At 55.9% G+C, this 26,910-nt stretch overlaps 9 protein-coding genes across 9 annotated transcripts; 5 read left to right on the top strand and 4 right to left on the bottom strand.

Annotated features, from left to right (window-relative positions):
- The first annotated feature begins 147 nt into the window (after window positions 1–147).
- Window positions 148–2,890, top strand: FA10DRAFT_263817 (hypothetical protein). Its single transcript, XM_025520386.1, has 2 exons — window positions 148–1,852; window positions 1,925–2,890. Exons 1-2 carry the CDS (start codon window positions 178–180, stop codon window positions 2,407–2,409), a joined length of 2,160 nt encoding a protein of 719 aa, XP_025380312.1. The 5' UTR covers window positions 148–177; the 3' UTR covers window positions 2,410–2,890.
- FA10DRAFT_263815 (Rgp1-domain-containing protein) lies at window positions 2,824–3,533 on the top strand. The gene has a single exon (XM_025520385.1). It carries the CDS (start codon window positions 2,876–2,878, stop codon window positions 3,449–3,451), a length of 576 nt encoding a protein of 191 aa, XP_025380311.1. The 5' UTR covers window positions 2,824–2,875; the 3' UTR covers window positions 3,452–3,533.
- On the bottom strand, window positions 3,464–9,843 carry FA10DRAFT_263814 (hypothetical protein). The gene is made up of 2 exons (XM_025520384.1): window positions 9,261–9,843; window positions 3,464–9,183 (listed from the first exon to the last, which is right to left on the bottom strand). Exons 1-2 carry the CDS (start codon window positions 9,755–9,757, stop codon window positions 3,594–3,596), a joined length of 6,087 nt encoding a protein of 2,028 aa, XP_025380310.1. The 5' UTR covers window positions 9,758–9,843; the 3' UTR covers window positions 3,464–3,593.
- Window positions 9,844–10,139: 296 nt separating this feature from the next.
- On the top strand, window positions 10,140–13,214 carry FA10DRAFT_263813 (hypothetical protein). Its single transcript, XM_025520383.1, has 3 exons — window positions 10,140–10,222; window positions 10,303–10,575; window positions 10,638–13,214. The coding sequence occupies exons 1-3, from the start codon at window positions 10,187–10,189 to the stop codon at window positions 13,071–13,073; spliced, it is 2,745 nt and encodes a 914-aa protein (XP_025380309.1). The 5' UTR covers window positions 10,140–10,186; the 3' UTR covers window positions 13,074–13,214.
- On the bottom strand, window positions 13,158–14,295 carry FA10DRAFT_263811 (hypothetical protein). Its single transcript, XM_025520382.1, has 3 exons — window positions 13,899–14,295; window positions 13,531–13,818; window positions 13,158–13,444 (listed from the first exon to the last, which is right to left on the bottom strand). Exons 1-3 carry the CDS (start codon window positions 14,161–14,163, stop codon window positions 13,314–13,316), a joined length of 684 nt encoding a protein of 227 aa, XP_025380308.1. The 5' UTR covers window positions 14,164–14,295; the 3' UTR covers window positions 13,158–13,313.
- Window positions 14,296–14,351: 56 nt separating this feature from the next.
- Window positions 14,352–16,819, bottom strand: FA10DRAFT_263810 (putative myo-inositol 1-phosphate synthase). The gene is made up of 2 exons (XM_025520381.1): window positions 16,109–16,819; window positions 14,352–16,021 (listed from the first exon to the last, which is right to left on the bottom strand). Exons 1-2 carry the CDS (start codon window positions 16,402–16,404, stop codon window positions 14,614–14,616), a joined length of 1,704 nt encoding a protein of 567 aa, XP_025380307.1. The 5' UTR covers window positions 16,405–16,819; the 3' UTR covers window positions 14,352–14,613.
- A 415-nt stretch (window positions 16,820–17,234) lies between these two features.
- Window positions 17,235–17,674, top strand: FA10DRAFT_14090 (hypothetical protein). The gene has a single exon (XM_025518036.1). The coding sequence runs from the start codon at window positions 17,284–17,286 to the stop codon at window positions 17,503–17,505; it is 222 nt and encodes a 73-aa protein (XP_025380306.1). The 5' UTR covers window positions 17,235–17,283; the 3' UTR covers window positions 17,506–17,674.
- Window positions 17,675–17,909: 235 nt separating this feature from the next.
- Window positions 17,910–21,275, top strand: FA10DRAFT_263808 (SPRY-domain-containing protein). Its single transcript, XM_025520380.1, has one exon. It carries the CDS (start codon window positions 18,256–18,258, stop codon window positions 20,968–20,970), a length of 2,715 nt encoding a protein of 904 aa, XP_025380305.1. The 5' UTR covers window positions 17,910–18,255; the 3' UTR covers window positions 20,971–21,275.
- FA10DRAFT_263807 (hypothetical protein) lies at window positions 20,996–26,763 on the bottom strand. Its single transcript, XM_025520379.1, has 4 exons — window positions 26,076–26,763; window positions 22,473–26,006; window positions 21,405–22,407; window positions 20,996–21,350 (listed from the first exon to the last, which is right to left on the bottom strand). Exons 1-4 carry the CDS (start codon window positions 26,691–26,693, stop codon window positions 21,190–21,192), a joined length of 5,316 nt encoding a protein of 1,771 aa, XP_025380304.1. The 5' UTR covers window positions 26,694–26,763; the 3' UTR covers window positions 20,996–21,189.
- Window positions 26,764–26,910: the final 147 nt, after the last annotated feature.

Raw genomic sequence — 26,910 nt, 5'->3', positions numbered from 1 at the left:
GAGGTGGAGTCTGAACGATTGAGGCACGTGAATTTTCAGAACGGCGCGCGCCCAAAACGACAACGCTGTAGAGGCTGTAAAGCTCACCTTCTCGCTCAGGCCACGGTGGGGGCGGGACCTGACGCATAAGCATCGACTACGAACCACGGCAGCGGCGCCAGAAAAGCAACAGACGCCATGTCGAATCTACTAGTGGAAGTTGAGCCCTCGCAGTCGTCCTTCTTTGCGGGTGAGGACTTCCACTGCATCATCACCTTTACCAACACCCTCGTCCCAACACCTCAGACCCAACCGCTCCCCTCGATACCCGCTTTCGGCAACGGTCAACAGCATCTCTACCCTGAAGATGGCTACAACGGCACCTCTTCACCCAGGAGAGCTGTCTCTTTCGCGGCACCGCAGGTCGAGAGCTCCCTGGGCGCAGCGGGTCCATCTTCCCACCTGGCGTCTTCGTCAATCTCGTCGAACTCCTCGAGTGGAGGAGCGTGGGGAGTCAAAGCTCATAACAAATCCAAGAGCGTCGATGTGAAGACATTTGCTCGTCAGAACCAGCTCGCTTCCACGTTTGATGAGGGGTCCCCTGAAGGCGAAGGTGGTGGAGATGAAGGGTACTATCGTCGCCAGAGAGCTGAGGCCGAGGAGGAGGAAGGTACACGGATGAATGAGGGAGACGAGGGTGCCGAATGGTGGTACACTCAACTGCCTCCGAGGAGAAGCCTCATCGGCAAGGCAAAGCCTCCGGAGGTGCCGATGGCAGCGCCAGCACCGGGACAGTCGACTCCTGGGAAGCGAAAGCATATGCGATCGAAGACCCTTCATACAAATATCGATCACAACGCGACGCCTGCAGGTCTAGGTATGGGCTATCCTCAGACTCCGACCTCGGCAGGTGCGAAAAATGGCCAACATCAACCCTCGCTGTATCATCGTCTCGATGCCATGGCCCTCGAGCAGCAACAGCAACAGTTGCAACAATCTCCCAGCGGATCGCCCCTCTCGTCGCGGCAACCCAGCTCTTCGTTGCGAAGACCGAGCAACCCCATCGCCGCCTCACATCCTCATGGCCGCAAAAAGTCAGTAGCCCAGGTCCAGGCCGAGGACCTTGTCGCGACATTTGAGCTTGACAAGCAATCTCAGCAACCTTCGCCCTCGGACGCTAATACGCCGACGCAGAGCCTGACGCCCACAACGCCGCGTGACTCGTTCGACCTGCGTCAAGGCAGCGGCAGCAATAGGCTAGGTGCTTTTTACAATCTGGGCGAGAATAACACAATGGAGAGCGTGTTGCGGGAAGATTTCTCGAATTGGGCAAAGACGAGAGATCATGGGAGGCGCGATTCAATCTCGTCTATCGCCTCTTCGTCTGCTCCAGGCCCCAACACGCCGAAAGCTCTGCGTGCGCCCAACTCCTCTTCTCCGCTCTTTTCTACGGGCCAGACTGCTCCGGGCACCGAGTCACTGCTTTGGAGCTTTGCCCAATTTGGAGGCAGCTTCGAGATAAACGAGAGCCTGGTAAAGCCGGGTGAGTTCGAGGAAGTCAAGCGAAAGCTAGCTGGTGGCAGCTCTGTCAACGGTCCAGGAAGCGGTATACCCTCAACGCCCGTCGGAGGCGGCGATTTGGCCAGTGAGACGTCAGCGGAAATGTCCAAAGATGGGTGGGGCACCTATCTGAGAGGAATGCTGCTGAGAAGCGCACCTCCATCATCGTCGAGAAGCACACATCGCAGGACAGGAAGCACGCTCATCGACACAAGAGAAAAGACGATAGCGAGCAGGAGCATTCCAGTCTTCTGCACGCCGCCCAGCATCGTTGCGGTGGACCTCAATCTTGCCCCAGGCGAATCCCGTAGTTGTAAGTCTTCCCCAATCGTTCTTTTCTCCTCCATTTCACCCTTTGACCTTGCTGACCTTTACGGGGCTGCAGATTCATTTAGGATCCCGCTGCCTCCAGATTTGCCTCCTTCCTACATGGGCAAATCGTTCTCGTTTACCTATACCCTGACACTGGGAACAAATCGCTTGGTCAAGTCTAAAAAGGGAGGAGGTCGAGGCGGAGGAGGAGGAGGAAATGAGCAAAAGAGCAGATTGGTAAGGATTCCGCTACGCATCTACAACCTCGTCAGCGTTACGGGCGTCACAGCCTTTTTCGACTTGACGAATCCAGTCGTCAACCTCAGGGATGAGGCAGTGGTCAAACCGGTCGAAGTTGGCGCGGGATTTGGAGACGGCAACGGTAGTGCGATCGGAAGAAGAGACTCAGTCACGAGGCGAGAAAGGGCAGCTACTCTAAGAGGTGAGTCTAATGAAGACAGAGTGAAGATCAGCATATTGACAGATAGGCGCACCAGACGGAAATCAGAGGGAGCTGGTGGCATATACTCGCGACCTGCTGGCTTCGTGCCAAGATGACACGGGAAGTCACGACGATGCGCCGACCGATCTTGAGCGAGCGACAGAGCTTGCGCAGAGGCAGGCACGTCAGTCGCTCTCGCCGTCTTCGTCTGCATCTTCTGCCTTGGACGGGGCACAGGCCCCGCCTCTGTCTCCCACCAACAGCTTGACTCCCCTCCCGCGAGCCTCGTCGGCTTTGGGAAGACGCGCGTCGGCTTCAAGCCTCCACAACTCGGGAAGTCACATCTTGGGCGAAGATGACGATGTGCCAAAGACATCGATGGAGGCAGTCGAAGTCTTGAGCCGCAACTCTCAAAAGGGTGAGTAACAGAAGCCTTGAAAGTAGAAGAACAGATGCACCGCTGATGTTTGGCCCCCATCATCAGTCTCGTACGATATCTCTAAAGACGGACAAGTGGCCGCTGTGCTCACCTTTGTCAAGTCAAAATTTCGCCTGGGCGACACAGTCTCTGGCGTCGTGACAATGAACCGCTCCCGGAGCATTGCGCGCGTCGTTCGCATCGCCGCAACGCTGGAGACGCACGAAGCGATCGAGCCTACCCTCGCCACGCTTCCCTCTGCCCGGTCGCGGCAGATGACGAAACGAGTCCATGCAGAATTCCATCAGGATACCCTCGACGCTGGTCAGGTGGGCTTCCAGCTGACAATACCCTCGGGCGCCACGCCAGACTTTGTCACAAGCGGGATGCGGCTGGCCTGGACTGTTCGCATGTCCTTCTTGACCCTCAGCGCGCCGAGGCCGGCAGAAGAGGGCAACAAGAAGAGGGCGGTGCCGCCAGTCCACCTCGAGGAGGCCAGTTCGTCGAGGGATGCTTTCTCAGCGTACCATGCTGCTCTTAGAGGCGTCTCGAGCCTCTCGGGACCCCATACGCCCAAGTCCGTCTCGGTGCTGTCAAAGGAGGACGATGGAGAAGCAAGAGAAGACGAGGCGAATCCGAACCAAGAGGCCAAGCTGGAAATCGTAGAGTGCGCAGTTCCCCTCCACGTCCTGGCCCATTCGACGAGGTTCCGAACGGGATCCGTCTCCTTTACAGCATAGACCCCGAAGAAATGAAAGAATTGTAAATTCTGAGTTGCTTCTGTTATGTACCACCTCAAATAGATACAAGTGTGTGTATGTGTGTGTGCCCAAACGGAAACGGTTGAAGATGCCCAAAACAATAAAAGAGTTATGCAAAGGCCTACATTGTACCCCAACCTCCATGATCCATCGCCGCTTCGATCTTCCGGGCAATGATGTTGGCCATTCCGTGCTGGAGCCACTGCTTCCTAAGCTCGTCGTATCGCTGCCTGTGGAGGTGCTGGGGCCTTCCCTTCTTCAAACCAACGTCAATCTCGCCATGAGAATCGAGGTAGGGGCTGTACGTGAAGCTACCGTTGCCCGAATGGAGGAGAATGACGATGTTGGACTTGACCTTGAAGAATGCACCGATGGATCCGCCGCAGTCGTCAGAATGGCGGTTGCATTCGCCCCTCTCATCGTCGTCCTCGCCCGACTGGCAACAAAATGACTGGTAGCAGAGCATCTCCCCGCAAAAGAGGCACAGCGCCGGCTCCGGTGGCACTTCTTTACACCGCTTGCACACCCTTCTTTGTGCCTCTTGGAGCAGATCGGCGAGATTCGAGGGAAGGCGGACCAGCTCGTAGATGTGAGGATGCTCGAGTTGGAGCGTAGGATGCGCCGGCGAAGTGTGGATGTGCGACAGCGAGGAACCAATGTTGATGGAGCCGAACCCAAGCGGAGAAGGCTGGATGGGCAAGGGACGAAAGAGAGAAGCGAGCTGCGCATACGCATGCTTGATCCATCCCTCGATGAGGCCCGCGATCGCCGTCTGCCGCTGAGATTGCACTGGAATGGCTACTTCTGGCAGCGGGATGGCAAGAAGATGCATAAGGCGCACATACTCGCCGGTGGTCGAGTCGGCAGGAGTTGCTGCCGAAGAAACAGATTCTGGAAGAATGCCCATGGCCTTGTGTAAGATCGCTGCCCGGCGCAGGAAAGGTAGCGTGTAGGTGCAGATCATCTTTGCAAGGCTCTGGTCATCCAGATGGTCGATGCCCAAGGTGATATTGCCGCGTGAGTAGCCGATGAAGCCGCAAATGTTGGCTACCATTGCGCGTACCTCTGGGAAGACCACTTTGAGCATGGCCACGTCTTGAGCATCCAAGTCGATGTGCCTCAAGCCCGACAAACCACGATTGACGGTGCCATTGTGCGACTGAGGCCAGATGCTGGGTTGCGACAGACCAAATACGACCTGGACGAGATTGACGTAGAACATGAGCGAAGTGATCTGCTGCAAGCTCTCAGGCGCGAGAGCAGCCGCCTCAACGAGGATGGTGAGGGGCGATCGCAAGAGCAGAGGCGAGCGCACAGCATCGTGACCACCCCAGTGCGGCAGCAGGCGTTTGAGGAGACCTTGCCTCATGATGCTCATGCTTCCAGGCCGTGTCAGCTCCGCGGTATCGCGCAAGCCGATCACCAATGATTGGAGAAGCTTGATTGTCTGCTCGGACATTGCGTCGGCCAGGGTAGTAGCTCCGTCAATCGACAATTTCGATGTCGAGGAATGACCGGCACCGGGGGTGTGGCCCCTCTGCGACACCTCTAATACGCTGATTGTGTAGGCGACCACTTCCTCTGGCACATACATCTTCCGACTCGGTGGCGCCATGATCGTTCGATTCTGGTATGCCATTCGTTGGGGACGCGACTTGACCGAGAGCGGTCTAAGTACTCGCATCAGACGCTCGATCATTAGCGTATGGTCTGTGTCCACTTCGCCAGATTGCAAAGCAGAATCAAGCAAGTATTGAGCCTCTTCGGCGTACCAGATGGTGAACGATCCCGTCCCGTGCTCGGTCTCCTGCACCTCGGTGGCAACATTGCTCGTCGACGTTTTGAGAATGTCGATGTTGATCTTACGAACCCAATCGCCGATTGAAGATCTGTCCGTCTCAATGCCCATCATCATCGAGGCTGAACCTGATGGAAGGGGAACGGGCAAGATGACGTTGCCAAGACTCTTGCAGAGTGGGCACACGTATTCGGACCGAGAGAGATCTTCTGGGTGATTTCGAGCAATCTGCTGGGCATGCCGCTGCTCCACGCTGTGGCAGTAGACCTCGAAACACTCGGTATGCATCAGGTGACCACAAGTCGATGCATAAAAGCCAAAGCGGTGATCGTCTGCCGGGAAAGCTGCGCCTTGCGACGAGCGAGACTGATTCTCGCGGAAAGCGTCACTTCGTCTCCTGCCGTCTGGCGCACTGCGGTCCATGTCGAGAGGGGCTTCAAGACTCTGTTGCAGACTAACGGCATCATGGCGCGGAGTGTTTCGGAGGACACGACTGGGCTGGACGTAGACAAGGCTTCCAAAGGCCGAGTGGTGGTTGAGCTCCTCTTGGCAGAAAATGCATGTTCCCAGTGCTTCCGCCTGGTGCTTGAGGTCGTCATCGACCGCCATTGAGTCTCGATCCGCCATATCGATGTTGTCGCTATCTTTGTCGTCCTCATCCTCATCGTCCTCATCTTCAAGGCTTTCGAGGAGGCTTTTTTGCTGGGCTGAGAATTGCTGCATAATGGCTGCCTGCCTTGCCTTTGCTGCTGCACGCCGGACGTCTTCGGTGGACATCTGTGGCGCTGCAGTGGATCCATGGGACATGGTAGCCTGCCGAGCCCCGAGATGTCCATCAACAACCTTTCGAGCCCCTTCAGGATCAAGCTCGCAAGCCTTGTCGACGATCCACTGCATTCTTGCACGGCAAGCCTCAAGCTTCTTATTGTCGAGCACCTTGCAGAGCAAGTCCAAGTAGCTTTCTCCTTCGAGGTCGACCCGCGGATGCGTCAGATGGCTGAGCGGCTTTGTCAGGAGCGCAGCATAAGGAGCACCGCATTCGACCAGACCATGCATGACCAGCTGCAAAGCCATGTCGACGTACGAATCTGAGGCACCATCGGCGTCTTCGAGTGCGTTTGAAATCGTCGACTTGACAATACGGAGGAGAACGTTGCTCTCAAAGACACTCCGCAATTCATCGACAAATGGGCTCTGGCCCGCCGCAAGATGTCGCTCGGGGACGACAACGAAGCCGCTGTCGGAGCCGTTGTGCTTCCGCTTGTGTCTTTCCCGCAGCGTTTGCTCGGCCAGCTCCCTTTGATTGCGCGTGTAGTGAAAGAAGTAGGGCTGAATCTCGTCGTAGCACTCGTCCTTGAGCTCAAAGATGCCAAGATCTGTCGTCCCATCGGGCGCTCGGAAAGTCGAGACAGCCGCGAGAATCCGGTCGAAGCTTGAATGATCCTTCAATCGCTCCAAGACCGGCTTGCTTACTTCGGTGTAGGTTCCTTGGCTGAGGGCAAGGAAGTGGACGATTTCGCGTCGCACTTGTCTCTCCATTGACCAGTCTATAGTCATTGACGTCTCCGACAGTATCGTAATGAGGAGCAAGAGGAACTCTTCGACGTTGAATCGATACTGCTCCTCGTCCATCGAGATCGGCACGCTCCTTTCGCCGAGAAACCAGTCAATGACGATAAAACGATCCAGCATCGTAACAAGCATTTGGTCGACATCGGTGTAGACGAGGCTGCACTGGAGCAAACAAAGGTCTTGGTCGTACATGACGTCTCGCATCGTGTCGCGGTAGTGGTGGGCGTGGGAGCGAATGCCAAAACCGTTCCGGACCCACATGCCCGAGCGAGTCTGAGCAACCTTCACGGCAACTTGCAGAGGAGAGTCGAAGACCACGAGCAGGTCGTCAGGATTGTTGTCTTCAGGAATGAGGTCCAGCAGCGTTTTGGCGTTCTCCTGTCGCAAGTAATCGTACGAAAACTTGGAAACGTGCTTGAACAACTCGGCAAGAAGCCAATGCATTGGGTGATGGAAAGACACGTTGGCCTCATCGACACGAAAATCGAGGCACCGGTACTGTCGATTGTCGAACTGCTCAACGTGGAATTCGATGGGCGTGTAGGTCTTTGGGTCATTCTGGCAGAGACTCTCGCAGCGCCAAAAGGTTCTCTTCAAGACCAGAGAAAGCGCCTGACGGTACTCGTTGGGGCTTGCTCTCGCGTAGGCCTCTCCAAACGTCTTTGTAATCTTGGCCACATTGGTCGCCACCTGCAGCACTTGCATCCACGTTTCAACCTCGTATTCGACGTGCTGCTCAGCGGCTCTCTTCTCTGGCGCTATTGCTTGGAAGAGAGAAAGAAAATCGAGGAAAGCGTCGAGCCGCTTGCAATCGTGCGCAATTAACGTCTGGACGCCTTCGGCCGCGACAAGGTACCGAATGTCGTTGAAGATGTTGTAGCACCGCGACTGCCGCGACACGATGGAGGCGAGTATTGCATGGTCAGTTGCCAGTGGAGCAGTCTGCAGGACAAGAGACGCCGGAGTGAGTCCGTCGGTGAAGATAGCGTGAAGTATCCGAAGGAGCTTTTCAAAAAAGTCCATCTCTGCAACAAGCTCGGTAGCGATCGAAGGAACGCTGAAGAGCTGGACTGTGAGGAAGTACACCGAATGCTCCCACTCGCGATCCCGAAGAATGAACGTCTCGATAAGACGGGGGTAGAACTTTGCAAATCGAATCGCCACCTGTCGCTTGACCTCGCGGGGTCCAATTAGGGCCATATACAGCGACTTGCACGTCCCCCTCGCCTCCTTCCACATCTTGCTGTCCATGAGCAAAAGCCCGTCGATGCAGCGCAGGTCGGTGACATCAAAGAAGTAGCTGCTCATCCGATTCTGTGGTACTGGCTTCCGATGTTTCCATGGCTTGAGCAGGTCTCTTGCGACAAGAGCGCGCATGGCGGCGGCATTGGGCGTCATGCCATCGAGCGGGTGGACTGTTGATGACGTTGATGCCGACGGAACAAAGATGGATGCGTTCACGAGATCCAGTAAGAAACTCAAGACGTGTCCCGCAACCTCCTCAGCAAAGGTATCGTACGCAGGTCGCACCGTCACGGCCAAGTCGATCTGAATGAGCTTGGAAGCGAGCATGCAGAGCTTTCGAAGATCGTCTGAAATGTCGATAATTTCCCTCCCATGACGATCGACCCGCTCGGCTACACCCTTTGCCATTGTCTCAGACCGGGAAGTTGCCTCTGAGACAGTATCGATGACTTCGCGAAAGCTGTGCTTTTCGTCGTTCCAAAGCACCACCGCATATTTTCGCGTTGAGGAAGGCCAAACGAGCGTGTCGAAGTAGGAGCCAGGCGACTTGGACACTTCGCTCGCAGGAGGGCTCAGTGATGGCTGCCGTGTGATCGCCTCGATGGGATCCGGCCCCCCAGGGAGACCCGTCTGCTCCTGGCTGTGCTCGAGAGTGTCGAGGACGAAGTTGAGCATCGATTGGATGTAGGAGGACAGAGAGGCTTGAACCTGAGGGGGGACTGCGCTGATGAGGTTGTCCAGCTGATCGTCACCATCAAGCATTGGAGAAGTTCTCTGCGGTGCTTTTCCCTTGCTGTATGAGAGTTCTTCGTCACTGGCCTGTTGGTCCTCTTCCATCGCCTCTCCAGACCCTTGCTGGGCGTGTGGATGCTCGCTTCGGCTCGGCCCCGCCTCGACGCTCTCGGCAGATGGTTGTAACGCCTCATTGGTGTCGTGATACTTGCAGCACAATCTGGACTTCCATGCTTCCTCGTCGCCACAATCGCAGCAGCCTCCGCTAGAGTTGCTCACGCTAAAGACAATGTCGTGGCCGTCGTGATTGGAAGCATTGAAGCAAGGTGCACATTGGACGCACGTGTCATCAATCCCACAATCTCTGTTGTCGAAAGTAAGAGAGTCAGAGGACAGGACAGCGATAAAAGAGAGAAAGAGGAGAAGGAAGGAAGGACTCACCGGCATCGGTAGATTGCCTCGCCGCGCTTGAAGATATGACCGCACGGCATGCCTTTCCGGTCTTCACCGTACTCCGGGCCGAGATAGCTGTCTGACTCTGCGCCAGGTGGTGGCGTAGCTGATCTTCGCTCGACAAATTTGCCCTTGTCTGGTCTGCTGCTATTGGCCTCTGGCGATGCGACGCCACCCATGGCGTGCCTCCTTCTCTGCATGATCTCAAGGTGAGCCCGCTTCTGCGCTTCGCATAGCTTCCAGCCACACTGCTCCATGAAGACAAGAGCGTGCACAGCTGATGGTGCCAGCTCGCGCGGCAGAAAGTGGGCTGGGGAAATACTCTGAAAGATGTCCGTCCATAGATTGCGACTGAGGCTGTCGATGACCATCGGCTTCACCTGGTAGTCGGTCATGACGGGGTCCAGCCTGACCTGCCGAAGAAAGTCGACTGTCGATGGCATATTTGCCCTGTCCATGTCGACTGCATCACTTCTGGGCTCCATTCCGTTAGGACGTTTCCCCCCTTTTCGGCGTACAAGGAGGAAGAGGACGCCCGCCTTTACCAATAGCCAAACAGACAAAAAGTGAGTGACGGCTGAGAGGACTGTGCGTCGCACGCGTACGTTTGGTCACCTGGCCCTCTGTCATGACATAATAGTCTCGGGCTTCCCCCAGAAGAGAAAGTGGATGGCTTTTTTTCCCTTCTCGGTCGAGCTACCACCGGCCGACAAGGACGAGGGCAAGATCCGTGGAGAGCAGAAAGGTCGTCATGGAAGAAAGCCATTCGCAGCAACAGCAGCATGAAGAGGCTGCAGCTGTAGCAGCAGCAGTTGCCGCTGCCGCCGCTGCACACCAACAACACCAGCAGCAGCAACAAGAGCAACAGCAGCAACAGCAGCAGCAGCAGCAGCAGGCGCACCAGGAGCACGAGCATGAGCAGCAACACCAAGAGCAGCAGCACGCGCAACGTGAGCATGACTCGCTCACCGAAGCACCGAATGGAGCTGGTCATTATGGTGACATTGACCATCATCAGCACCATGACCAGGACATGTCGAGCCATGGTCAGCAAGTGGATGCAAATGACGGGTATGATGGCCCTCCCCCACCAGAGGCTGCGCCCAATCCTGATGATTCGATGAACGCCGATGTTTCATACGCCGCCGATGATGGGCAGCAACATCATGGAATGGATGCCAGCAATGCACCAAGTCTCGACAGCATTGCTGCCGTTGCCGCCGTCGCCAATGCTTCGAATCACGATGCTTCAGCGAGACAGCATACCAAAAGGAGGAAGGTGAACACCTGCCTAACTTGCAAGGTGAGCCTGACCGTCGCAGATACTCACAAGGCGAAGGAAGCTGACCGGATGGCTGGATGCAGAATCGAAAAGTGAAGTGTGATCGGGAGAGACCGCATTGTGGACAGTGCAAAAAGCATGGCATTCCAATGGAGAAGTGCATTTGGGTCGAGGGAGTCGCCTCTTCCAGCCAGCAACATCAGGCCGGCGGTAGCACCAACAACAACAGCAACCACCTCATAAACAATAGCGCCAACAGCAGCAGCACCGCCACCAACAATGCTACGCCAGCTCAGTGGCTCAGCACTCTGGCACAGAGCAGCACCTGGTCCGACAACCTTGGAGCTGCTTTTGCAGAGCAGAATACCCAAGCGCTCCTAAGCAGGATTGCATCGCTTGAAGCATCTTTAGCTGAAGCTGGGGAGCGTCTTAACGGGGATGCGTACGTGGAACAGAATGCCAATGCTGCGGCCGCGAACGCCTGGCGGGATCATCTCTCGCGTCTCCGAGAGAGTGGTGCTGACGACGCCGTGGGTCAGAGCGAGGCGGAGCGAGGCATGGCCGCGGATGCCCTGGCCATGATCGCACAGAATCACCCGCACGCTGGTCAAGCCCCATCAGTGTACAACAAAAAGCTGGTCGATTATAAGAGACCCTACGCGACGGCACCGAGGTTTTTCGACGCCGTCACTGCCAACCGATTTCCTTTCACCGTGCAGGCCACGACAGACAAGGTCAGGGATATTATTGGCATGCTGCCCGAAGACAACGTCATCGACAGTCTGATGGAGACCGTAAAGCTGATTCAGACAAGCGGTTTGAGCACGGGCCTGAGCATGAGGCTCGTCGAGATGCAGCTGGCGACCTTGCGCGGCCAGCTTTCCTTCTGGGAAGATCGCAGTAGTGGCGAAGCAGAAATTCCGGTCGTTGACCTCTCCTTCTTGGCGCTTCTGTTCGTGCTTATGGTCAACGCGCTGGAATTCAGCGAGAGCGCCGATCTAATCCGGATTGGCCTCGTGACCAAGCCTGAGGAGGTTAGCAGCGTTACCGAGGCCTGGCAAGCCACCGGCGAAGCCCTTTTGGCCATGATCAATTTTCAGAACCGACCCAATCTCAACATACTTATGGCGATATCAGCCAGCCGTCAGTACCACTTGTCGAGGGGTCACGGTGTCTACTACCTCGTCCTGATATCGACTGCAATTCGTCTGGCCCAAGCCATGAGCATCCATCGACTGGGAAGTGCTGCTGAGGATGTCGAGAGGTGGAACAGCAGTCCAGCAAAGCCAGACTCGCCTTACAAAGAGCGTCGCCCATTTCTCAACGGCAAGCTCTTCTTTCCCGTCTTCATTTCGGGACCGGGCACGAACGAAGATGCCGGCGTTCGAGACGCCAAAGAAGCCCCCATTCGGTTCCCCGATCGCTCCCACCTCGTTCGCGAGACAGCTCGAAAGATGTGGTACCATTTTATTGTCCAGGACTACTTCGCATCTGATAGCTTCGACCGGACCTACCACATCTTTCCCGGACAGTACAACACCGCGCTCCCTCTCAATCTTGACGAGGACGAGCTGCCGACAGGGTTAGAAGACGCACCTTCGAAGCTGCCTGCAGCCAAGCCTGAAGGCCAACCGACCGACTCCAATATGTACCAGACCGCGTTTCGAGTAAGCGACCTGTGTAGGGAGACGAGCGACGCCTACCTGCGGGGCAAGCTGACGCAGGAAGTGGTACTGGAGATGGACACAAAGTGGCGCCACATATTTGACGAACTTCCCGTCTTTCTCAAGCTCGATGGTACGTCGGAGAACCTCGATTACGTACGGCTATTGCAAGCGCAGAGACCCTACCTGGCCTCGCAGCGGCTCATCACCATCGAGATGATCCAGTTCAGGCTTCTGTGTCTCCATCGCCCTTTTCTCGTGCTGGGACACCACGAATCCAAATATGCACAGAACACTCGAGCTTGTGTCGAGGCGGCACGAAGCATCATCTTTTGTCGCCAAGAGCTCGAAAATGTCAACTGGGCCGTGCAACGCTTCGTCGGTTTCCGTTTACACACCTTCCAAGCCGCACTGGTGCTAGCGATGCACCTGATGGAGCTGGCCAAGCGTGGCAGACCCGAGGATGCCGACTCTCAAAAGATGAGAGACGAAGTCTCGATTGCCATGTCTTTCTTGGCCCACAAGACGGCGGCCGATGGCACGCCACTGGACCTCAACGGAGAGGCCCACAAGATGAGAGGAAGGGAGATCCTCGACACGCTCCTCGCCGAAGAGAAAGCTTTGCGGCAAGGCCATCCTGCAGGCTCTTCGAGGGGCATCAAGCGCGAAGCAACAGAGGCCGGTCTTGACGATCAGTCCACCACGCAAGCACCAGATGTTGTGGCAGATCTCAGCCCAGACAATCCTATCAATCGCTTTGTCGTCGAGCAAGTCAAGGGCAGCATTGGTCATTCGACGACCGACGAGGAGTTCTGGGAAGCAATCGAGAACCAAGCAAGCCGACTACTGTCCTGATCTTGTCTCTCCCTTTTCTTTCCCTCCCACATTTCTCTTTTACTCTTCGCCACTAGGTTCTCTTCTCTGTTGTATGTCTATTACCCTGGAAACCTATACATTATTACTAGTATCGTAACATGTAGTCTTCTACTCGTGTCACTCTCGAATACCGATATATTCGATCTTATAGAGCCTGGGTATGATGAGCGTCTAGGTAGTCATAGTGTACACATGGAAGAGACATCGGCGATGCAAAGGTTAGGAAGCAGTGGGAGCAGGATGTGAAGCAGAGGCTGGAGCAGGGCCTGGAGCAGGCACAGAAGCAGACGCAGGATGCTTCGTTCTAAGAGCTTCGACAAGCTGTTTGTGGAACTTCTTGTGCGCGATGTCTGTCTCGCTCCTAGTCAGCATGACAAAGCTTTCTCCCTCCGATTACAGGCTCTCGACCAGAGCCATCCAAGGGGAAGAGACTCACCAATCTGCCACCGGACATACCACATGAAACCCAACGGCGCTCTCACGTCCGTCTCCTCGTCGATGATCACGACCCCCTTTCCGCTGCCCGTGTTCTCGTCCTTGACAGTCTCCTTCTCCTTCTGGTGTTCCTTCGAACCACCGACAGACGAGACCTTGTAGACGGACCTGACACGGACGCCCAGGGCCGCCTCGGACGTCCACACGGTTTTGCTGCCCTGCTCCGAGACCTGGATGCGCGAAGTGAAGGCTGTCGCCCTCATCACGGGATTGTCGAGCTTCTCCGTCACTTGCCATGGATATCAGCACACTTCTACCAGCGTCAAGTTCACCCACCGAGGAGCGGAGGAGCGATGCGTGGAAGCTTACCTTGAAAGAGGCCAGCCTCAACAGGGTCAGCCTCGACGGACAAGACGGATGGGTTGGCGTAGAGGAACGTCGGGCCATCCTGCAAGAAATCGCAGGCGTCCTGGGCAGAGATGCCCGCATGCTCGCTGGACATGCTGAAGCGGTAGGTCGAGAAGAGGAGCGAGCGCATCGCGAAGGAGGTCTCCTGTCCTCTTCGCTTTGAAGCTCCAGCTTTCAAGGCCGTGAACGGATCGTGAAGTGGAGAGACGTCTTTGAAGGAGTCCATTGAAAGCGAAAGTTGCAGGGGCGCTAGCCAGAGCTCAACCGCGTTCGTTCACCCTTTTAGGCTGAAATTTGCGATCTCACATCGTACGAGCGAGACGGGCTCAAACACCGGTCGATATGGGCTCAGACGAGAAGAGACATCGACCGGTCCGAGAGACATTTAAGAGTGGTAAAAAGACAAGAGCATTTGACATTTCAGTGAGCTTCCAAGGCCTTGCCCTGAAGAGGAGTGAAGTTAAAACACGCAACATTTCGACAGGGCAGGGGGGATTGACCGGGCGAGGTGGAGAGAAGGCAATATTTGAAGAGGTTGAGCTCTCTAGGTGGGGAAATGGCAGTAGGACGGGGGAAAGAGAGGAGACTGTTGAAAATCTAAAGACGATCTCTACGAGTGGGACGACCGAATGACACTCTCTATCAGAATTGATGGACGAAGGTAGCCAACGATCCCTTACCAGACCCTGCGCTCCAAGAGAAGGTCACTCTCGGGCTGGAGGCCGACAAGGGCACGGAGGAAGTTGGTGACGGCGGCGCGCTGGCGCGTCAACGAGTTAACGACGTCGGTACCAGGCTTGGCCAGGGGTGCCTTGAGGCTGTACGAGAGCAAGGAGAGGATCGAGTAGAGGCCAGAGTACTCTTCCTCCTTGACAGCGGCATCGGCATGGCCGGGCTTGGCGTAGGAGATGCGCGTCATGAACTCAGCAAGGATGGCCAGGTCAAGAATGATGGGCGACGCCAGCGTCGAGTCGGCGCACTGGTTGACCGTGTAGATGGTGTTGCGTCCACCCATGGCCAGCTCCGAGGTGAAGTCATCGATAGCCACCTTCTGGTCTCCAACGGGGGGCATGTACTTGATAACGACGCAGTGGGCGGGCTTGTCGACCTCGACTTTGCCGTCCTTGCCCTGCTTGCGAGGGTAGAGGAGATGCGAGGCCTCGACGGCGTCGTCAATGACCGAAGACTTGGAGATCTCCTTGGATCGGAACTGGGCCGGCGCATTGAGGTTATGACCGTCGTTGTTGCCCAGGTGGTTGTAGCTAGCGACGCTCAGCGGCTTGATACCAGCATTGACGAGGAAGTCGATGACGGCCGTCTTGTAACGCGTCTGGCCCGTCTTGAGGTCATCGCCGGCGATGAAAGCGCGGTGCCTCTCGGCCAACTCCACGGCACCGGGCACAAAGGTGTTCTGGGGGGCACCGTTGACAAAAGGGACACCCTCAAGGATACACGAAACGGCGAAGATGGTGCTGGGGGAGACTTCGCTGTGCGACTGCTTGATCGAAGCCAGCAGGTTGTCGGCCGTGTCATTGACGCCGGCAATGATGTCCGAGTAGCGCTCCGTGTTGGCGGTCCAGACGACAATGACCTGGTCAAGGCCATTCTGCTGCTTGAACTGGCGAATGTCGTTGCGGATGTGCTCGACGTGGGCTGCCTTGTCCTTTCCGGGGATTTGGTTGTCGGCGCGCTCCTCCTGGTTGGCAGCGATGAAATCAGGGTAGTAGATTGAGGGCAGGGGCTTCAGGTCCTGGACGTAGGGTGCCACGGTGCGCTGCAAGTCGTACTCGAGGACCTTGGCGCGAACCATGGCCTGATCGACGGGCATGCTGCTAATGTCCCAGCCGCCGAGGACAAAGTCATTGGGATGGACCATGGGCAGGACGTTGCTGAAGGGCACGTTGACGTCCTTGCCCGTCTTTGGGTCCATGCCAAGACGGATCGTCGAAGCACGGACGATGGAGCCGTAGTAGTTGGGCGTCTGGACACCCTCCTTGGTGTGCCACGAAAGGTTGTGACGGTTAGCCATGACCATGGCGGCAATGGTCGATCCGTTGTTGCCACCAAGACCAACAAGCATCAGACTGCCATGTCCCACACGCACAGAGAGAGTTGACTACGTCAGCGGCTGAGCGAGTGGATGGGGCGAGGAGAAGCAGCTGTGGACTCACCCAGTCTTGGGCACCTTGGTTTTGGTCTTGAAGTCGTAGGTTTCGACGTTCGGCGTGGCAACGAACTCCTTCTTGCCATCGGGCTTCTCGATGGTCTCGACGTGAGTCTGGTGGTACTGGTACCTGGTCGAGATGGCATCGTCGCTGTACGTCACGTTGGGCGAGTGGACGCGAATCGTTTCGCGCTCCTCGTGACGAGCAGCTGTGGGGTTGACAGGTCCCGAGTACGAAGCGGCGGCACCGTTGGCGCTGCCATTGGTGCCGGCAGCGCTACGACCAGAGGCGACGGGGGCCATTGTGAAACAACTTGGTTGGTCGCTTCCTTGACGGGTGTGTTGAGAGATTGTCGTGAGGATGCTGAGGAGGGATTGAGTCCCTTTAGTTCTCAGCTATCGGAGCGGGGCAAGAGTGCTTGTTGCCCCGGTGGGTGTTGTCTGTCGACGGCATTTGCGACAATGCAAGACAAGGCGGCGACGACAAAGGAGCATGAAGGAAAGTCAGAGGAAGGGGGCAGTGCAAAGTATTCGGTGAGCGTCGATTCGGCCATGGCGGCGATGAGGCAAGAGAGGGAGGACCGCAAGGCGGACTGTCCATTCCCTTGACTCGCGCGGTACTCACGAGACGAGCAGAGCTGGTTGGCAAACACGCTGGGCAACTGCTTGATTGGAAAAGAGACGAGAAGCGGCGTAGAGTGGCCTTTCTCGATCGATCCTCGGTGGTTGAGATGAGTTTTTTGTCGGGGGGGCTGTATTCAAAATGCGGTTTTCTGCAAAGAAGAACCGGATCTGATGGTACTGATGGGTCGGGTTGATAGAGCTCAAAGTGGGGAAAGGATGTGGAAGTGAGAGAAGCGGGAAGTGGTGAAGAGATTGGCTCGACTGGAGAGGGTCTCTATTTGAGGCAGGCAGTCCGGGTCTTCGCTTCCATCCACCGGTTGAAAAGTGAACTTTGGGTATGCAGCAAGAATTAACCACCGCGGCGGGCCCAGCGAATCACAAAGCTGGAGCTCTATTTTTTTTTTTCTATGGAAAGAATGCTTTGCTTGGCCTCCCTAGCTTGGTCGGTGGCCGAGCCCAGTGTCTAGATAAGGCTTCCCCTGCCTTGGGGTCCCCATACCGCAGGGCGACAACTTTCCGGTCCGAATTTTGGTACCAATCTGATTCCCTTGCTCAAGCATGATTTCAAAATCCCCTTCAGCAATCTGGAGTCAAATTCTCCTTGGTTGGACCGGGTCTTGCGGGCTGGCCACTTCGTTTATTTTTAATTTCGAAAGATTCACGATGGCAACAAAGAGGTGGCTTGCGGACGAGAACGGGCCGACTAGCTGCTCGCACAAGTCAACGTATGTAAAGAGTCTGGAGAGATCTGCAACACATCCTGCCAACAAAAGCCTCTGAGAGCCTGCCTGGCGCACTTCCAGCGAAGCGGCACGATAGACCGCGATAACGAAAATCGCATCTTCGACTGAAGAAATAAGAAAAAAGTGCAGTCTCTCTGCAAGGAGCCGATCTGTTGCTATGTTGGCCGGATAACATATTCGACAGCGTCTTGCGCTGTAGCAGCTTGCTCATGGATGTCCTCAAGGCTCACTATGATGATGGTCTACGGTAGTGTACATCATGACTGTGCTAGGGCTGCGTCGTACGGCAAGCAAGGTAGACAACTACTAGCTAGCTACTACCTAATTTTCTGTCTATCTTAGGCTTTAACAAACTCGCGGATGCATGCGGCTTAATGTGCTATTATCACCAGAAGACAGTACGTGCCTGTTCCATCCACAGCCAGTCATTTCTGCACATACAGATCCACATCCTACTTGACTTCACTCAAAACCGTCATTCGTTGCCTGCTATCGACTTGCGGCCGCCCTTCTTCGACCACCTGCACTCGATATCTCCGTGGCCGTGCCGGAGGCGGGGGCCAGGCCTGTTTCCAACTTCTAATTAAAGAGCCACGCGACCAATTACGTGTTCCTAGGCTGATCACGCTCCCAGGAGTCGCGGGCGGCGGGCGCCGCTACCCTGACTCTCCACTACAGCCCACGCCATCTCGCCTCCTTTGCCCATTCCATCTGATCTCCGCCGCCCGTCGACGTCTGGCGTAGGTCTGGCTTGATCCACGTTGCTGGTCATTTTTCGTCAGACGATATGACAGTCACTCAGGGGATTGAAAAGGACCAGAGGCCATTCGCAGCCACGTCCGATTCCTTATCCAAGCTCAGTCGAGCTCAGGGGATTCGCATCGTCCAGGACGAGGACATGGCTCGGCGTATGCACGATCGATGGAAGGCTGAGGCTGCCTCGTCGTCAGCATGGGAAGACGTCGACGATCGAGTGCCTCAAGCTGGCGATCGCTATCATTATGATGGCTCGCCGGCCAGCCCGAGGCGGACATTGAGTGGAGGAGCAGGAACAGGCGTAGGCGTCGAAGGCGCACCCAAGTACAATAGAAAGGGGCCCACCCTTTGGTGGCCAGAGGGGTCTTCCTCCTCGACTGATCCACTCTCGTCATCATCTTCGTCCTCGTCCTCATCGTCCTCGTCGTCTTCCTCGTCGTCCTCATCCTCTCAATCGAATTCGCGGCGAAAAGGCGTTTGGGTACAACAAGATTTCCGCCACCCAGACGACGCAAGCCGCCTTTTGTGGGACGAGACCAACAACGGGTATCCCATTGCGCTGCCCTACAAGCCCAGGATGCGCAACAACGGCCTCGATCGCAGTTACCTCTCGTCTTCGCCACTGTCCGAAGAAGAAGCGGCCAAGCTCTACGACGCCAAGCTCAGATTAGCCCATCAGATCCGAGCCACTCTCGCAAACACTGACGAGGGTGCATCTTCTAATGCTGCGATCAAAGCAAGACTGAATACGGCTGACTTTCCGCCCAACTTGCCCCCCGGAGGCGGGGTCGGGGGCGATGGGGGACAACCAATCTATCGAAGACCGGACTCGACCGATGACACCTTGGCGTTGCTTCTTCCTCTCCTCGTCCTTCTTTCGACGCTCCTGTTTCTCTTGCTCGTCTTCATCGTCATGGTTATTTTTGTCCGAAGACGAGCTCGGATCGCCCTGACTGAAGGCGATGGACCGCTCGACGTAGGCCGCGAAGAGGAGCTCGAAGGCCACGGTGGTCTAGACGGCGTCGAGGAGCGCTGGTTGGAAACTGTCGACGAGCACACGAGACGCGGCTATGCGAGAGCCAAGGAATGGTCCCTCAGCTCTCCACCTGGATCAATGAGCACAGACATTACCTTGAGCCAATTTCTCAGCATCCAGGAAAAGGGCGTCTCCGCATGGAGCTTCGACCCAGACTACGAGAGCAACCCAAGCGTCTTTGTCGAAGCTCGTACGGAGATCACCTTCCTCGCTGATGGACAGGGCATGGCACCCGAAGAGGGTGGCGGCTGCTGCGTTCAAAGCAACCTTCCCCTGCCTAAGCTCAACGAAGTGTACTACTGGGAGGTGAAGATGTTCACAAAACCAGACACTACAAACGTCGCGGTGGGCCTGGCCACCAAGCCCTACCCAAGCTTCCGACTGCCGGGCTGGAGTAAGCACTCGGTCGGCTACTTCTCGTCGGATGGATTCAAATCGCACAACTACCCCTTTGCAGCACAGTCCTATGGCCCTGCTTATGTTCAGGGCGATGTCATTGGAGTCGGTTACCGACCTCGATCAGGTACTGTTTTTTTCACAAGAAACGGCAAGAAGCTTGAGGATGCCTTCATTGGTCTAAATCGGCACAATCTATTCCCGACAATCGGTACGGACGGCGCCGCTGAGCTTCATGTTAACCTCGGCCAGGCCGGTTTCGTGTCCATCGAGGCTAATGTCAAGAAGTGGGGTCTCGCCCCGATGGTTGGTACACTAGCGCCTCCTCCCGCCTACGGAATGGAGCGAGGAAGCATCCTGATCGAGACGGGTCAAGGCACCTCCAACGAACAGAATGGGGGTTCAGGCCAAAGACCTGCTAGAATAGCCCCACCTCCTCGACGGCCCACGCTTCGCGATATCACCCCGCCTCCGCCGCCTTCACCTGGACCGGTGGCAACTTCTCCGGACACCGAAGGGGGTCCCTCACTTTTGTCTTCCACCTCTGCAGGAATGCCCGGTCCTTCGTCTGGAAGCTCCCTTTCAAGAAGATCTCGGCAAAAGAGAGTCCCACACCCGGAGATTCCAACGGCGTCGTCATCTTCGTCTAGCCCCCCTCGCTTGTCTCTCAACGACTCGTCTCCCTCATCGCTGTCGCCAAGAAGAATGGGCTCGGTGGACTCGGATGACTCACCTCACAATCCTCCAACCCCTCATCATCTCGACATCAGCTTGCACTCGCTGCCTGGAAGCCCACACGGCGAGGACGGCAATACCACTGTTTCTGCCTACGATGCGGCGAGAAATGGTTCCAGCACAGGAAGATCTGCTCGCAATTCCTACTTTCCACCAGTCGACGGCCCTTCGTCGGCCTCTGGAACTTTGCGAGGACCGAGGAATGCTGAAGTTGATCGTCGCATTCTTCAGAGAACCAACAGCCCAAGTCCACCCCCCTACAGTCCGTCGGCGTCGGCGAACGGTTCGCTTGGCGGGACCGAGTCAATGGGCAACCAAGCAAGACGGTCTTCAGGAAGAACACATCAGTTGGCGAACGCGCTCTTTGGAGCGTTGGCCGACCGTGGTCTCTTGACTCCACTTTCAGCCCAAGATAGCGAACCGCCACCACGGAGTACCAGCGAACTGCAGTCTGCACCTGGTGCCGAGGATCCCGTTGGAGAGTACGAGCGAATGGCAGGTCTCGACGCAGCGACACGAAGCAACACTCGAGGAAATGCCTCGTCTACCGATAGCTGGTTCTCAAGCTGGTTCCGTTAGAAGAGTCATCATTGCACTTGCCTGCTAGTTGCCTTTCGGAGGCTGCCTTGCCCATGGCTCAATTCGTTTCTATTACTCTTGTGTCTTCATTGGTGTTTCTATACTCATAGGCTTCAGATAACCCTTGCCCACCCGTCAATGATCCCCCTCATTCATCTATCTTCAACAGTGTTTGTGCAAGCTGTAGTAGGCGCGATGCCGCCTCGTCAGGCGAACAGGCTAGATCGGCTCAACGCCTGCTGCAGTACAAAGCTGGTGATACGTCGTCTGGCCAGCTTGACGACAAAGCATGTTGAAATGACCCTCAGAATTTCGGAGGAGGTTCGCGGGGGTGTCAAATTCGACGATGTTGCCGTTCGACAGGACCAAGATCCGATCATCTTCCAAGATCAATCAGCTTCCGTGATGGTGTCAAATCTTGGTTGGGAACTTACAATCAATGACGCTGCCCAGGCGATGCGCAACTGTGAGAATGATGCTATCCTTGAGTCCTCGGATGGCTTCTTGGATGCGTGCGTCCGTCTCGAAATCCGTCGAACTCGTCGCTTCATCGAGAATGACTACTTTGCTCTGCTTCAGCAGGGCGCGGGCGAGGGACAGGAGCTGAGCCTGACCAGCAGAGAAATTTGTACCGCCAGGAGCGACAACAGTGCCGAGCTCGAGCAGCTGCCCAGGGACGACTTCTGAGACAGGCGCATCATCGACGTCAACTTGCATCGGAGTAGAAGGGGAAGGAGAGGAGGAAGCTGATGAGGTGGACGTTGTTTGAAGAGAAGAGCCTTGAACCTGAAGCAGGGCCGCACGACATTCGTCGTCCGAGTACTCTCCAAACGTGTCTAGATTCTCCCTCACGGTTCCCGAGAAGAGGACCGGATCCTGCGGGACGACAGCCAGCCTTGCTCGATACTCGAGTCCGCAACGCAGCACGTCTATTCCATCGATGACAATTTTTGCCTCTCCATCACCATTGATCCCGCCGATCTTGTTGGAGGGCTCGACCGCGCGCAAAAGGGCCGCCGTAAGTGACGTTTTCCCACTTCCTGTCCTGCCGACAATTGCCACTTTCTCCCTGGGCTTGACCTCAAACGAGACGCCGTGAAGTACCTCTGGCAGATCGTCTGCGTACCTTAGCCTTAGATTCTCGACCAGGATTCCACCGGTGCTCGTTGGCCATGCTGCGGGAATGGCCGCACCTTCGACTTTCAGAGGCGCCTCTTGATCCAGATCGATGTATTCTGCGACGCGCTCGAGAGAGTTGGTGTGGTTGCTCAGATTCTTGTACATCGACGTGAGATTGTAGGCGAACGTCGTCAAGAGGCTTGCGGCCGATATCACCATGCCTGCCGAGCCGGGCGATACGGCTCCGGAAAGTGCCAGTGTCGTCGCCACGAAGACACTCAGCCCAGAGGCCACCTGCGCCCGAAAGGAAAGCCAGACCTTTGTTGAAGAAATTAGGTCAGTCTACCGGCTCTGATCGGTTCGAGACAGCGAGTAAATCATACCTCGATTGTGCATATAGCCCACCATTGTGAAGAGGTGATGGCGTTAATTGTCTGCATGTGATCCAGAAAGTACGACTCAGATCCAAACGCCCGCACCGTTGTGAGGCCCTCCAGGATCTGGGTGAAAGCGGTGTAGAGAGGTGAAGTCGAGGTGCTTTCGATGCGCTGCATATACATCGTGCTGCGAAAGTAGCCTTGGACGCCCCAGATGGTCAGCGCCATGCCCAGCCCGGCGGGTATCAAGAATCCGGGAACGATGACGACGACGATGATGAGCTGGCTGAGAAAAGCCAGTAGCAAGGCAATGAAATAGATGATGGTGGACGGGAGGACTGAATCAAGTATGTTGATATCAAGATTGAAGCGCTGGAGGATTCTGCCCGTTGGATTCGAATCGAAGAAGCGCATGCGGGCTCGCAAGACTCGCGAGAGGAGCCGGTCGTAGAGAATTTTAGACGCCTTGAGACAAATGACGTAGAGGAAGATGAAGCGGACGGAGATGATGGCAACGTAAATGTATCCGATGGAGGCGTAGACACTCAAGTAGAAGAACTCGTGACCTTCTGCCGGCGGAAAGTCGGGCATAATCCCAAGCATGGACTGCCGAGTCCGTTGAGACGCTTCGCCCCAGACCTTGAGCCAGTATGGTTCTCCCGCCTTGAGCAAGCGAACCAGGACCGAGAGAAGCATCAAGAAGGCCCAACCCCAGTAGTTGCTGACACTGATGTAGAGCCAATAGGACTTGAAGCGTGCGTTGCCTTCTGTGCGCTTTTCCAGGTCGTACAAAAGCCGGGCTTTCTTGTCCTTGCCCTCGCTGTCCTTCTTCACTTCCCCTTTAGCTTTACTATCATCTTTCTCTTTGGTGGAGTCGTCTTCCTTGGTTTTAGCCTCTTGTGAATCATCGTCGACGGACGAAGTGATAGTTTCCAGGTCATGGCCTTTGCTCCTTACTTCTTCGACAGTACCTGCTGCCTCGATATGACCTTGACGAAGGATGACGAGATAGTCGACGCTGGGCAAGACAAGATGGAGATGGTGTGTTACTAGAATGACGCGGCGATTTTGCGCGAGAGGGCCGGTTAGAGCTCGTTGGTAGAGGTACCGTTGAACTCTTGTATCGACAGCCGCCAGAACGTCATCGAGGAGAACGGTGTGACTGCGATGGTAGAGGGCCCTAGCCAGGCAAAGTCGAGCTTTCTGCCCTCCCGACAGCGTCTCTTTGCTCACACGGGTCTCATCACCGTCTTCGAGTTCGCCGAGATCGTCTCTTAGCGCACAGGCGTCCAAGACTTTGTTATATCGCTCCTCATCGAAAGGTGTGACAAAAGTGATGTTAGCTTTGATGCTCTTGCCGGCTTCGAGCCACGGCGTCTGCCCAGCAAAAGAGACCAGTGAATCGCCCATGCAAGAGAATCGCTCCAGTTCGACAGTGCCCGAGTCGCGCTTCATTTCACCCAGGAGAGCCGCTAGCATGCTCGACTTGCCTGAGGCGGTGGGGCCAACGATGACACTGAGCCCATCCGTTGGGAAAGAAAGACTGATGTCGACCAGGCTGAAGGGTTTTTGATTGGCCTTGACCTCGGCGGGATTGATCCACGAGAAGTGGCCGTTGAGCACTCGCAGAGGTGCCCTTCCCACTTCTGATGTAGATCGATGCTGATTTGCATTGTTGGCTCTTGCTTTGAGCGACGACATGGCATCCTCGACCTCTTCCTCGCTCAAGAACGCTTCGAGACGACGAACACTGACGATGGACTCGAGAATGTTCATGATAAACGTCGGAATGGTGCTTAGAGGCGTTCTTGCCATCTCGAAGAGGGTGATGGCAGTGAAGGCAACGGGTACCGTCATTGCGCGACCCTGGACAACGACGTAAATGTAGAATGTAACGAGCTCGCAGGTGATGGGCATCGCGACGAAGAGCACGGTGAGGCCAAGCGACGAAAGACGCTGGGCCAGGAGCTTGTGCAACTCAACGCGTCTGGACTCGAGAACACGCTCCTTCCACCGCTCCTCGGTGCCCTGTAGCTTAACAAATCGGATCGCGGTGATGAGTTCAGCAACAAGGGAGATACGCCGGTCCGTTGCTTCCTTCCACGCTCGCTGCAGTTTTGTCAACTTTTTGCCTAGATAATAGGTCATAGGCGTGGCGAGGGCCATGAGGAGAAAGCCGACGATAGACGACCAGCCCATGAGACGGTAAAGGAACACCGTCGAAATAACAAGCTCGAGGGGCGCGCCGTACAATTGGTGACTGTCGCAACCCAATCGGAGAAGTCGATTAATGTCGCTGGCCATCATGTTGACGACCTTGCCCACATCGGCTTGTCGAGACGATTCATCCTTTTCCTTGTCTTCTTCTTCTCGCTTCCTAATATCCTTGATATGTTCGGTCTTCTTGGCTTTCCCGTTCTCTTTGCCGTTACTTCCGAGCAAAGGTGCAGATTCGTGCTCTTCCTCCTCCTCCTCCTCCTCCTCCTCCCCATCACCGTCTACTTCGCGACTGTCACTCTCCTGTGCCGATGATGCCGTCGAGACGCTTCGTTTCCCATCTTTCCCACCTTCGTCAGACGACCCTCCACTAATGTTCCTCCGCTTGAGGGCCTTCTCAAACATTTCGACGACGAGAATGCTCCTCAGACGAAGGCCAACTTGCCTTGCGTGATGGAAATTTTTGAGCTCGGCCACGTAACGAATGAAGGTGAAGACCAGAGAAACGAGCGCAAGGACAAAGGCCTTCTGCCGTGGCGTCCATACAGCCTGAGTATCAAGCTTTGCCGCGTCTTTCACCGGGCGGGTGAAACCGTCGGCGGTGAGCACCCAAAAGCCGGTCTGCTGCTCGGCCGCAGCGGCATCGGTGACGCACTGCAGGATCTGGTTCATAAGCGCCGGGCCAGCGTAGGCAAGTGTTACGCCACAGATCTTGTAGAAGAAGTCAAGAGCAATGTCGTTTGCATTGGCGATCAACAGCCTGCGTCGGAGCGACCTCTTTTCCCTTCTGCCATCGGCGCCGGCCTCGTCGTTGTCAACATATGCTGTCTTTGCAAAATTAGCCGAGAGGATCCTCGTGTCATTGATGCTCCTTAGCCTCCAGACATCGGCGGGTAGCAGCGGTCTTTTGAGCGATAGGGCCTGGATTGGGTGCATCCAGGTGTACGTCAAAGTTGAGATGAGCGATGCGTAGTCTTCGGGCGTCGTGGGGCAGAGTTCGTAGTCCTTCTTGATGTCTTCCGTCTCTTCTACTACCTCTCCCGTCACTAATCTTTGCCTCTCACGTCTAGGCACCTGTGAATGGATTCCACCAGCGTGGACGGGCATGCTAAGGATAATCTGAACGACCGTGAGGCAGGCGATAAGATCGATAGTGTCTGCCACGATGCTGGCCCAAGGCAAATCACCCGGGCTTCCGACATAGAGTGGGAGGAATTCGAGGAGGCGCACCGCCGCGTTGATCAGTTGGAGAAGGGTTACAAGCAGCACGAAGAGCGGCGGCGTCATTGGCGGCGAGACGAAGAAGCGCAGCAAGACAAAGAGCTTTTGGCAGAGAGGGGTCGATATAAGCGCACATTATGGGCTGCATTGGGCAATGGTCCTGAAACTCACCCACGTCAAAGCCCATGATGTGCTGATGAATGCAGGCGAGAAGAAGATTCTTGTCTGAGAAGGTTGCTCGAGGTTTTGTGAGAAGGTGTAGGCCGCCAGCGAAGTCCAGGCTGTGGTCTCGACCAATGCAATCGTGCTTATGGCCGCATTTCGCCTCCTCTGCTTCTCGAAGCCGATCCCATCGTCGTACTGTGCAACGTCGAAGTCTTGATCAAGAATTGCTCCCCGCCGCAGGAGGTAGCTTGGCCCTCGCCTTGAGTCGCGTTGTGCCTCTGCGTTCCACCTTTGCTGGTCGACCTCGATGAGATCGTCGTCGGTGACGAAGGGTGAGAGGACCTCGAAAGCTCGCACGACAATTCGAGGTGCCCAGTGATGCCAAGAAGGCACGAAGCGGAGCAGCAAGGCAACAAGCAACAGACTGGCCGGTGCAAGGCGAAGGGCCGAAAACGCCGGCGAGACGAAAGGGTCATAGTTGGCCGTTGACGACGCCTCCGTGGCTGCAAAGGCTGAAAGGTACGATGCGAGAGCTTGGTGGGGCGATGGGCCAGCGGCGAGGAGGGCAAAGGGAAGCGGCGACTCGGCGTGCAGCACGGGACTCTGTATCGGTAGAGTCTCCATGTTGAGAGCCCGCTGCTAGCTCTTACCTCAAAAAGGAGAGTCTGGCTCTTCTTACCGAGTCGTCGTGAGGAGCACAGCTCGATTAGAAGCAGCGTAGCGCCTGTAGACGGAAAATTTAGACTTCGCACCCTCGCATGATATGCATGGACCCTTTTTTTCTCTCTTCTTAGTCATGAGTCTCTAAGCTCTTCTTTCACCAGGCGACCACGCCAGCACT

Source organism: Acaromyces ingoldii (genome assembly GCF_003144295.1).
Source record: "Acaromyces ingoldii strain MCA 4198 unplaced genomic scaffold FA10scaffold_1, whole genome shotgun sequence".
NCBI classification, from domain to species: Eukaryota; Fungi; Basidiomycota; class Exobasidiomycetes; order Exobasidiales; family Cryptobasidiaceae; genus Acaromyces; species Acaromyces ingoldii.
This window is presented reverse-complemented; position numbering and strand designations above follow the sequence as displayed.

Excerpts from the sequence above, each read along its gene's own strand:
- FA10DRAFT_263808 (XM_025520380.1), top strand. The coding sequence starts at position 18,256 with ATGACAGTCACTCAGGGGATTGAAAAGGACCAGAGGCCATTCGCAGCC.
- FA10DRAFT_263807 (XM_025520379.1), bottom strand. The coding sequence starts at position 26,693 with ATGGAGACTCTACCGATACAGAGTCCCGTGCTGCACGCCGAGTCGCCG. Across the intron at positions 26,007-26,075 it reads CATCATGGGCTTTGACGTGG|CTCTTTGTCTTGCTGCGCTT; the intron begins GTGAGTTTCAGG and ends CTCTGCCAAAAG. Across the intron at positions 22,408-22,472 it reads GGGCTATATGCACAATCGAG|GTCTGGCTTTCCTTTCGGGC; the intron begins GTATGATTTACT and ends TCTTCAACAAAG.
- FA10DRAFT_263811 (XM_025520382.1), bottom strand. The coding sequence starts at position 14,163 with ATGGACTCCTTCAAAGACGTCTCTCCACTTCACGATCCGTTCACGGCC. Across the intron at positions 13,819-13,898 it reads TGAGGCTGGCCTCTTTCAAG|TGACGGAGAAGCTCGACAAT; the intron begins GTAAGCTTCCAC and ends ATCCATGGCAAG. Across the intron at positions 13,445-13,530 it reads GTATGTCCGGTGGCAGATTG|ACATCGCGCACAAGAAGTTC; the intron begins GTGAGTCTCTTC and ends GGAGCGAGACAG.
- FA10DRAFT_263813 (XM_025520383.1), top strand. The coding sequence starts at position 10,187 with ATGAGCAGCAACACCAAGAGCAGCAGCACGCGCAAC. Across the intron at positions 10,223-10,302 it reads AGAGCAGCAGCACGCGCAAC|GACATGTCGAGCCATGGTCA; the intron begins GTGAGCATGACT and ends CACCATGACCAG. Across the intron at positions 10,576-10,637 it reads ACACCTGCCTAACTTGCAAG|AATCGAAAAGTGAAGTGTGA; the intron begins GTGAGCCTGACC and ends GGCTGGATGCAG.
- FA10DRAFT_263815 (XM_025520385.1), top strand. The coding sequence starts at position 2,876 with ATGAACCGCTCCCGGAGCATTGCGCGCGTCGTTCGCATCGCCGCAACG.
- FA10DRAFT_263817 (XM_025520386.1), top strand. The coding sequence starts at position 178 with ATGTCGAATCTACTAGTGGAAGTTGAGCCCTCGCAGTCGTCCTTCTTT. Across the intron at positions 1,853-1,924 it reads CCCAGGCGAATCCCGTAGTT|ATTCATTTAGGATCCCGCTG; the intron begins GTAAGTCTTCCC and ends ACGGGGCTGCAG.
- FA10DRAFT_14090 (XM_025518036.1), top strand. The coding sequence starts at position 17,284 with ATGATTTCAAAATCCCCTTCAGCAATCTGGAGTCAAATTCTCCTTGGT.
- FA10DRAFT_263810 (XM_025520381.1), bottom strand. The coding sequence starts at position 16,404 with ATGGCCCCCGTCGCCTCTGGTCGTAGCGCTGCCGGCACCAATGGCAGC. Across the intron at positions 16,022-16,108 it reads ACCAAGGTGCCCAAGACTGG|TCTGATGCTTGTTGGTCTTG; the intron begins GTGAGTCCACAG and ends GGGACATGGCAG.
- FA10DRAFT_263814 (XM_025520384.1), bottom strand. The coding sequence starts at position 9,757 with ATGGAGCCCAGAAGTGATGCAGTCGACATGGACAGGGCAAATATGCCA. Across the intron at positions 9,184-9,260 it reads GAGGCAATCTACCGATGCCG|AGATTGTGGGATTGATGACA; the intron begins GTGAGTCCTTCC and ends TTTCGACAACAG.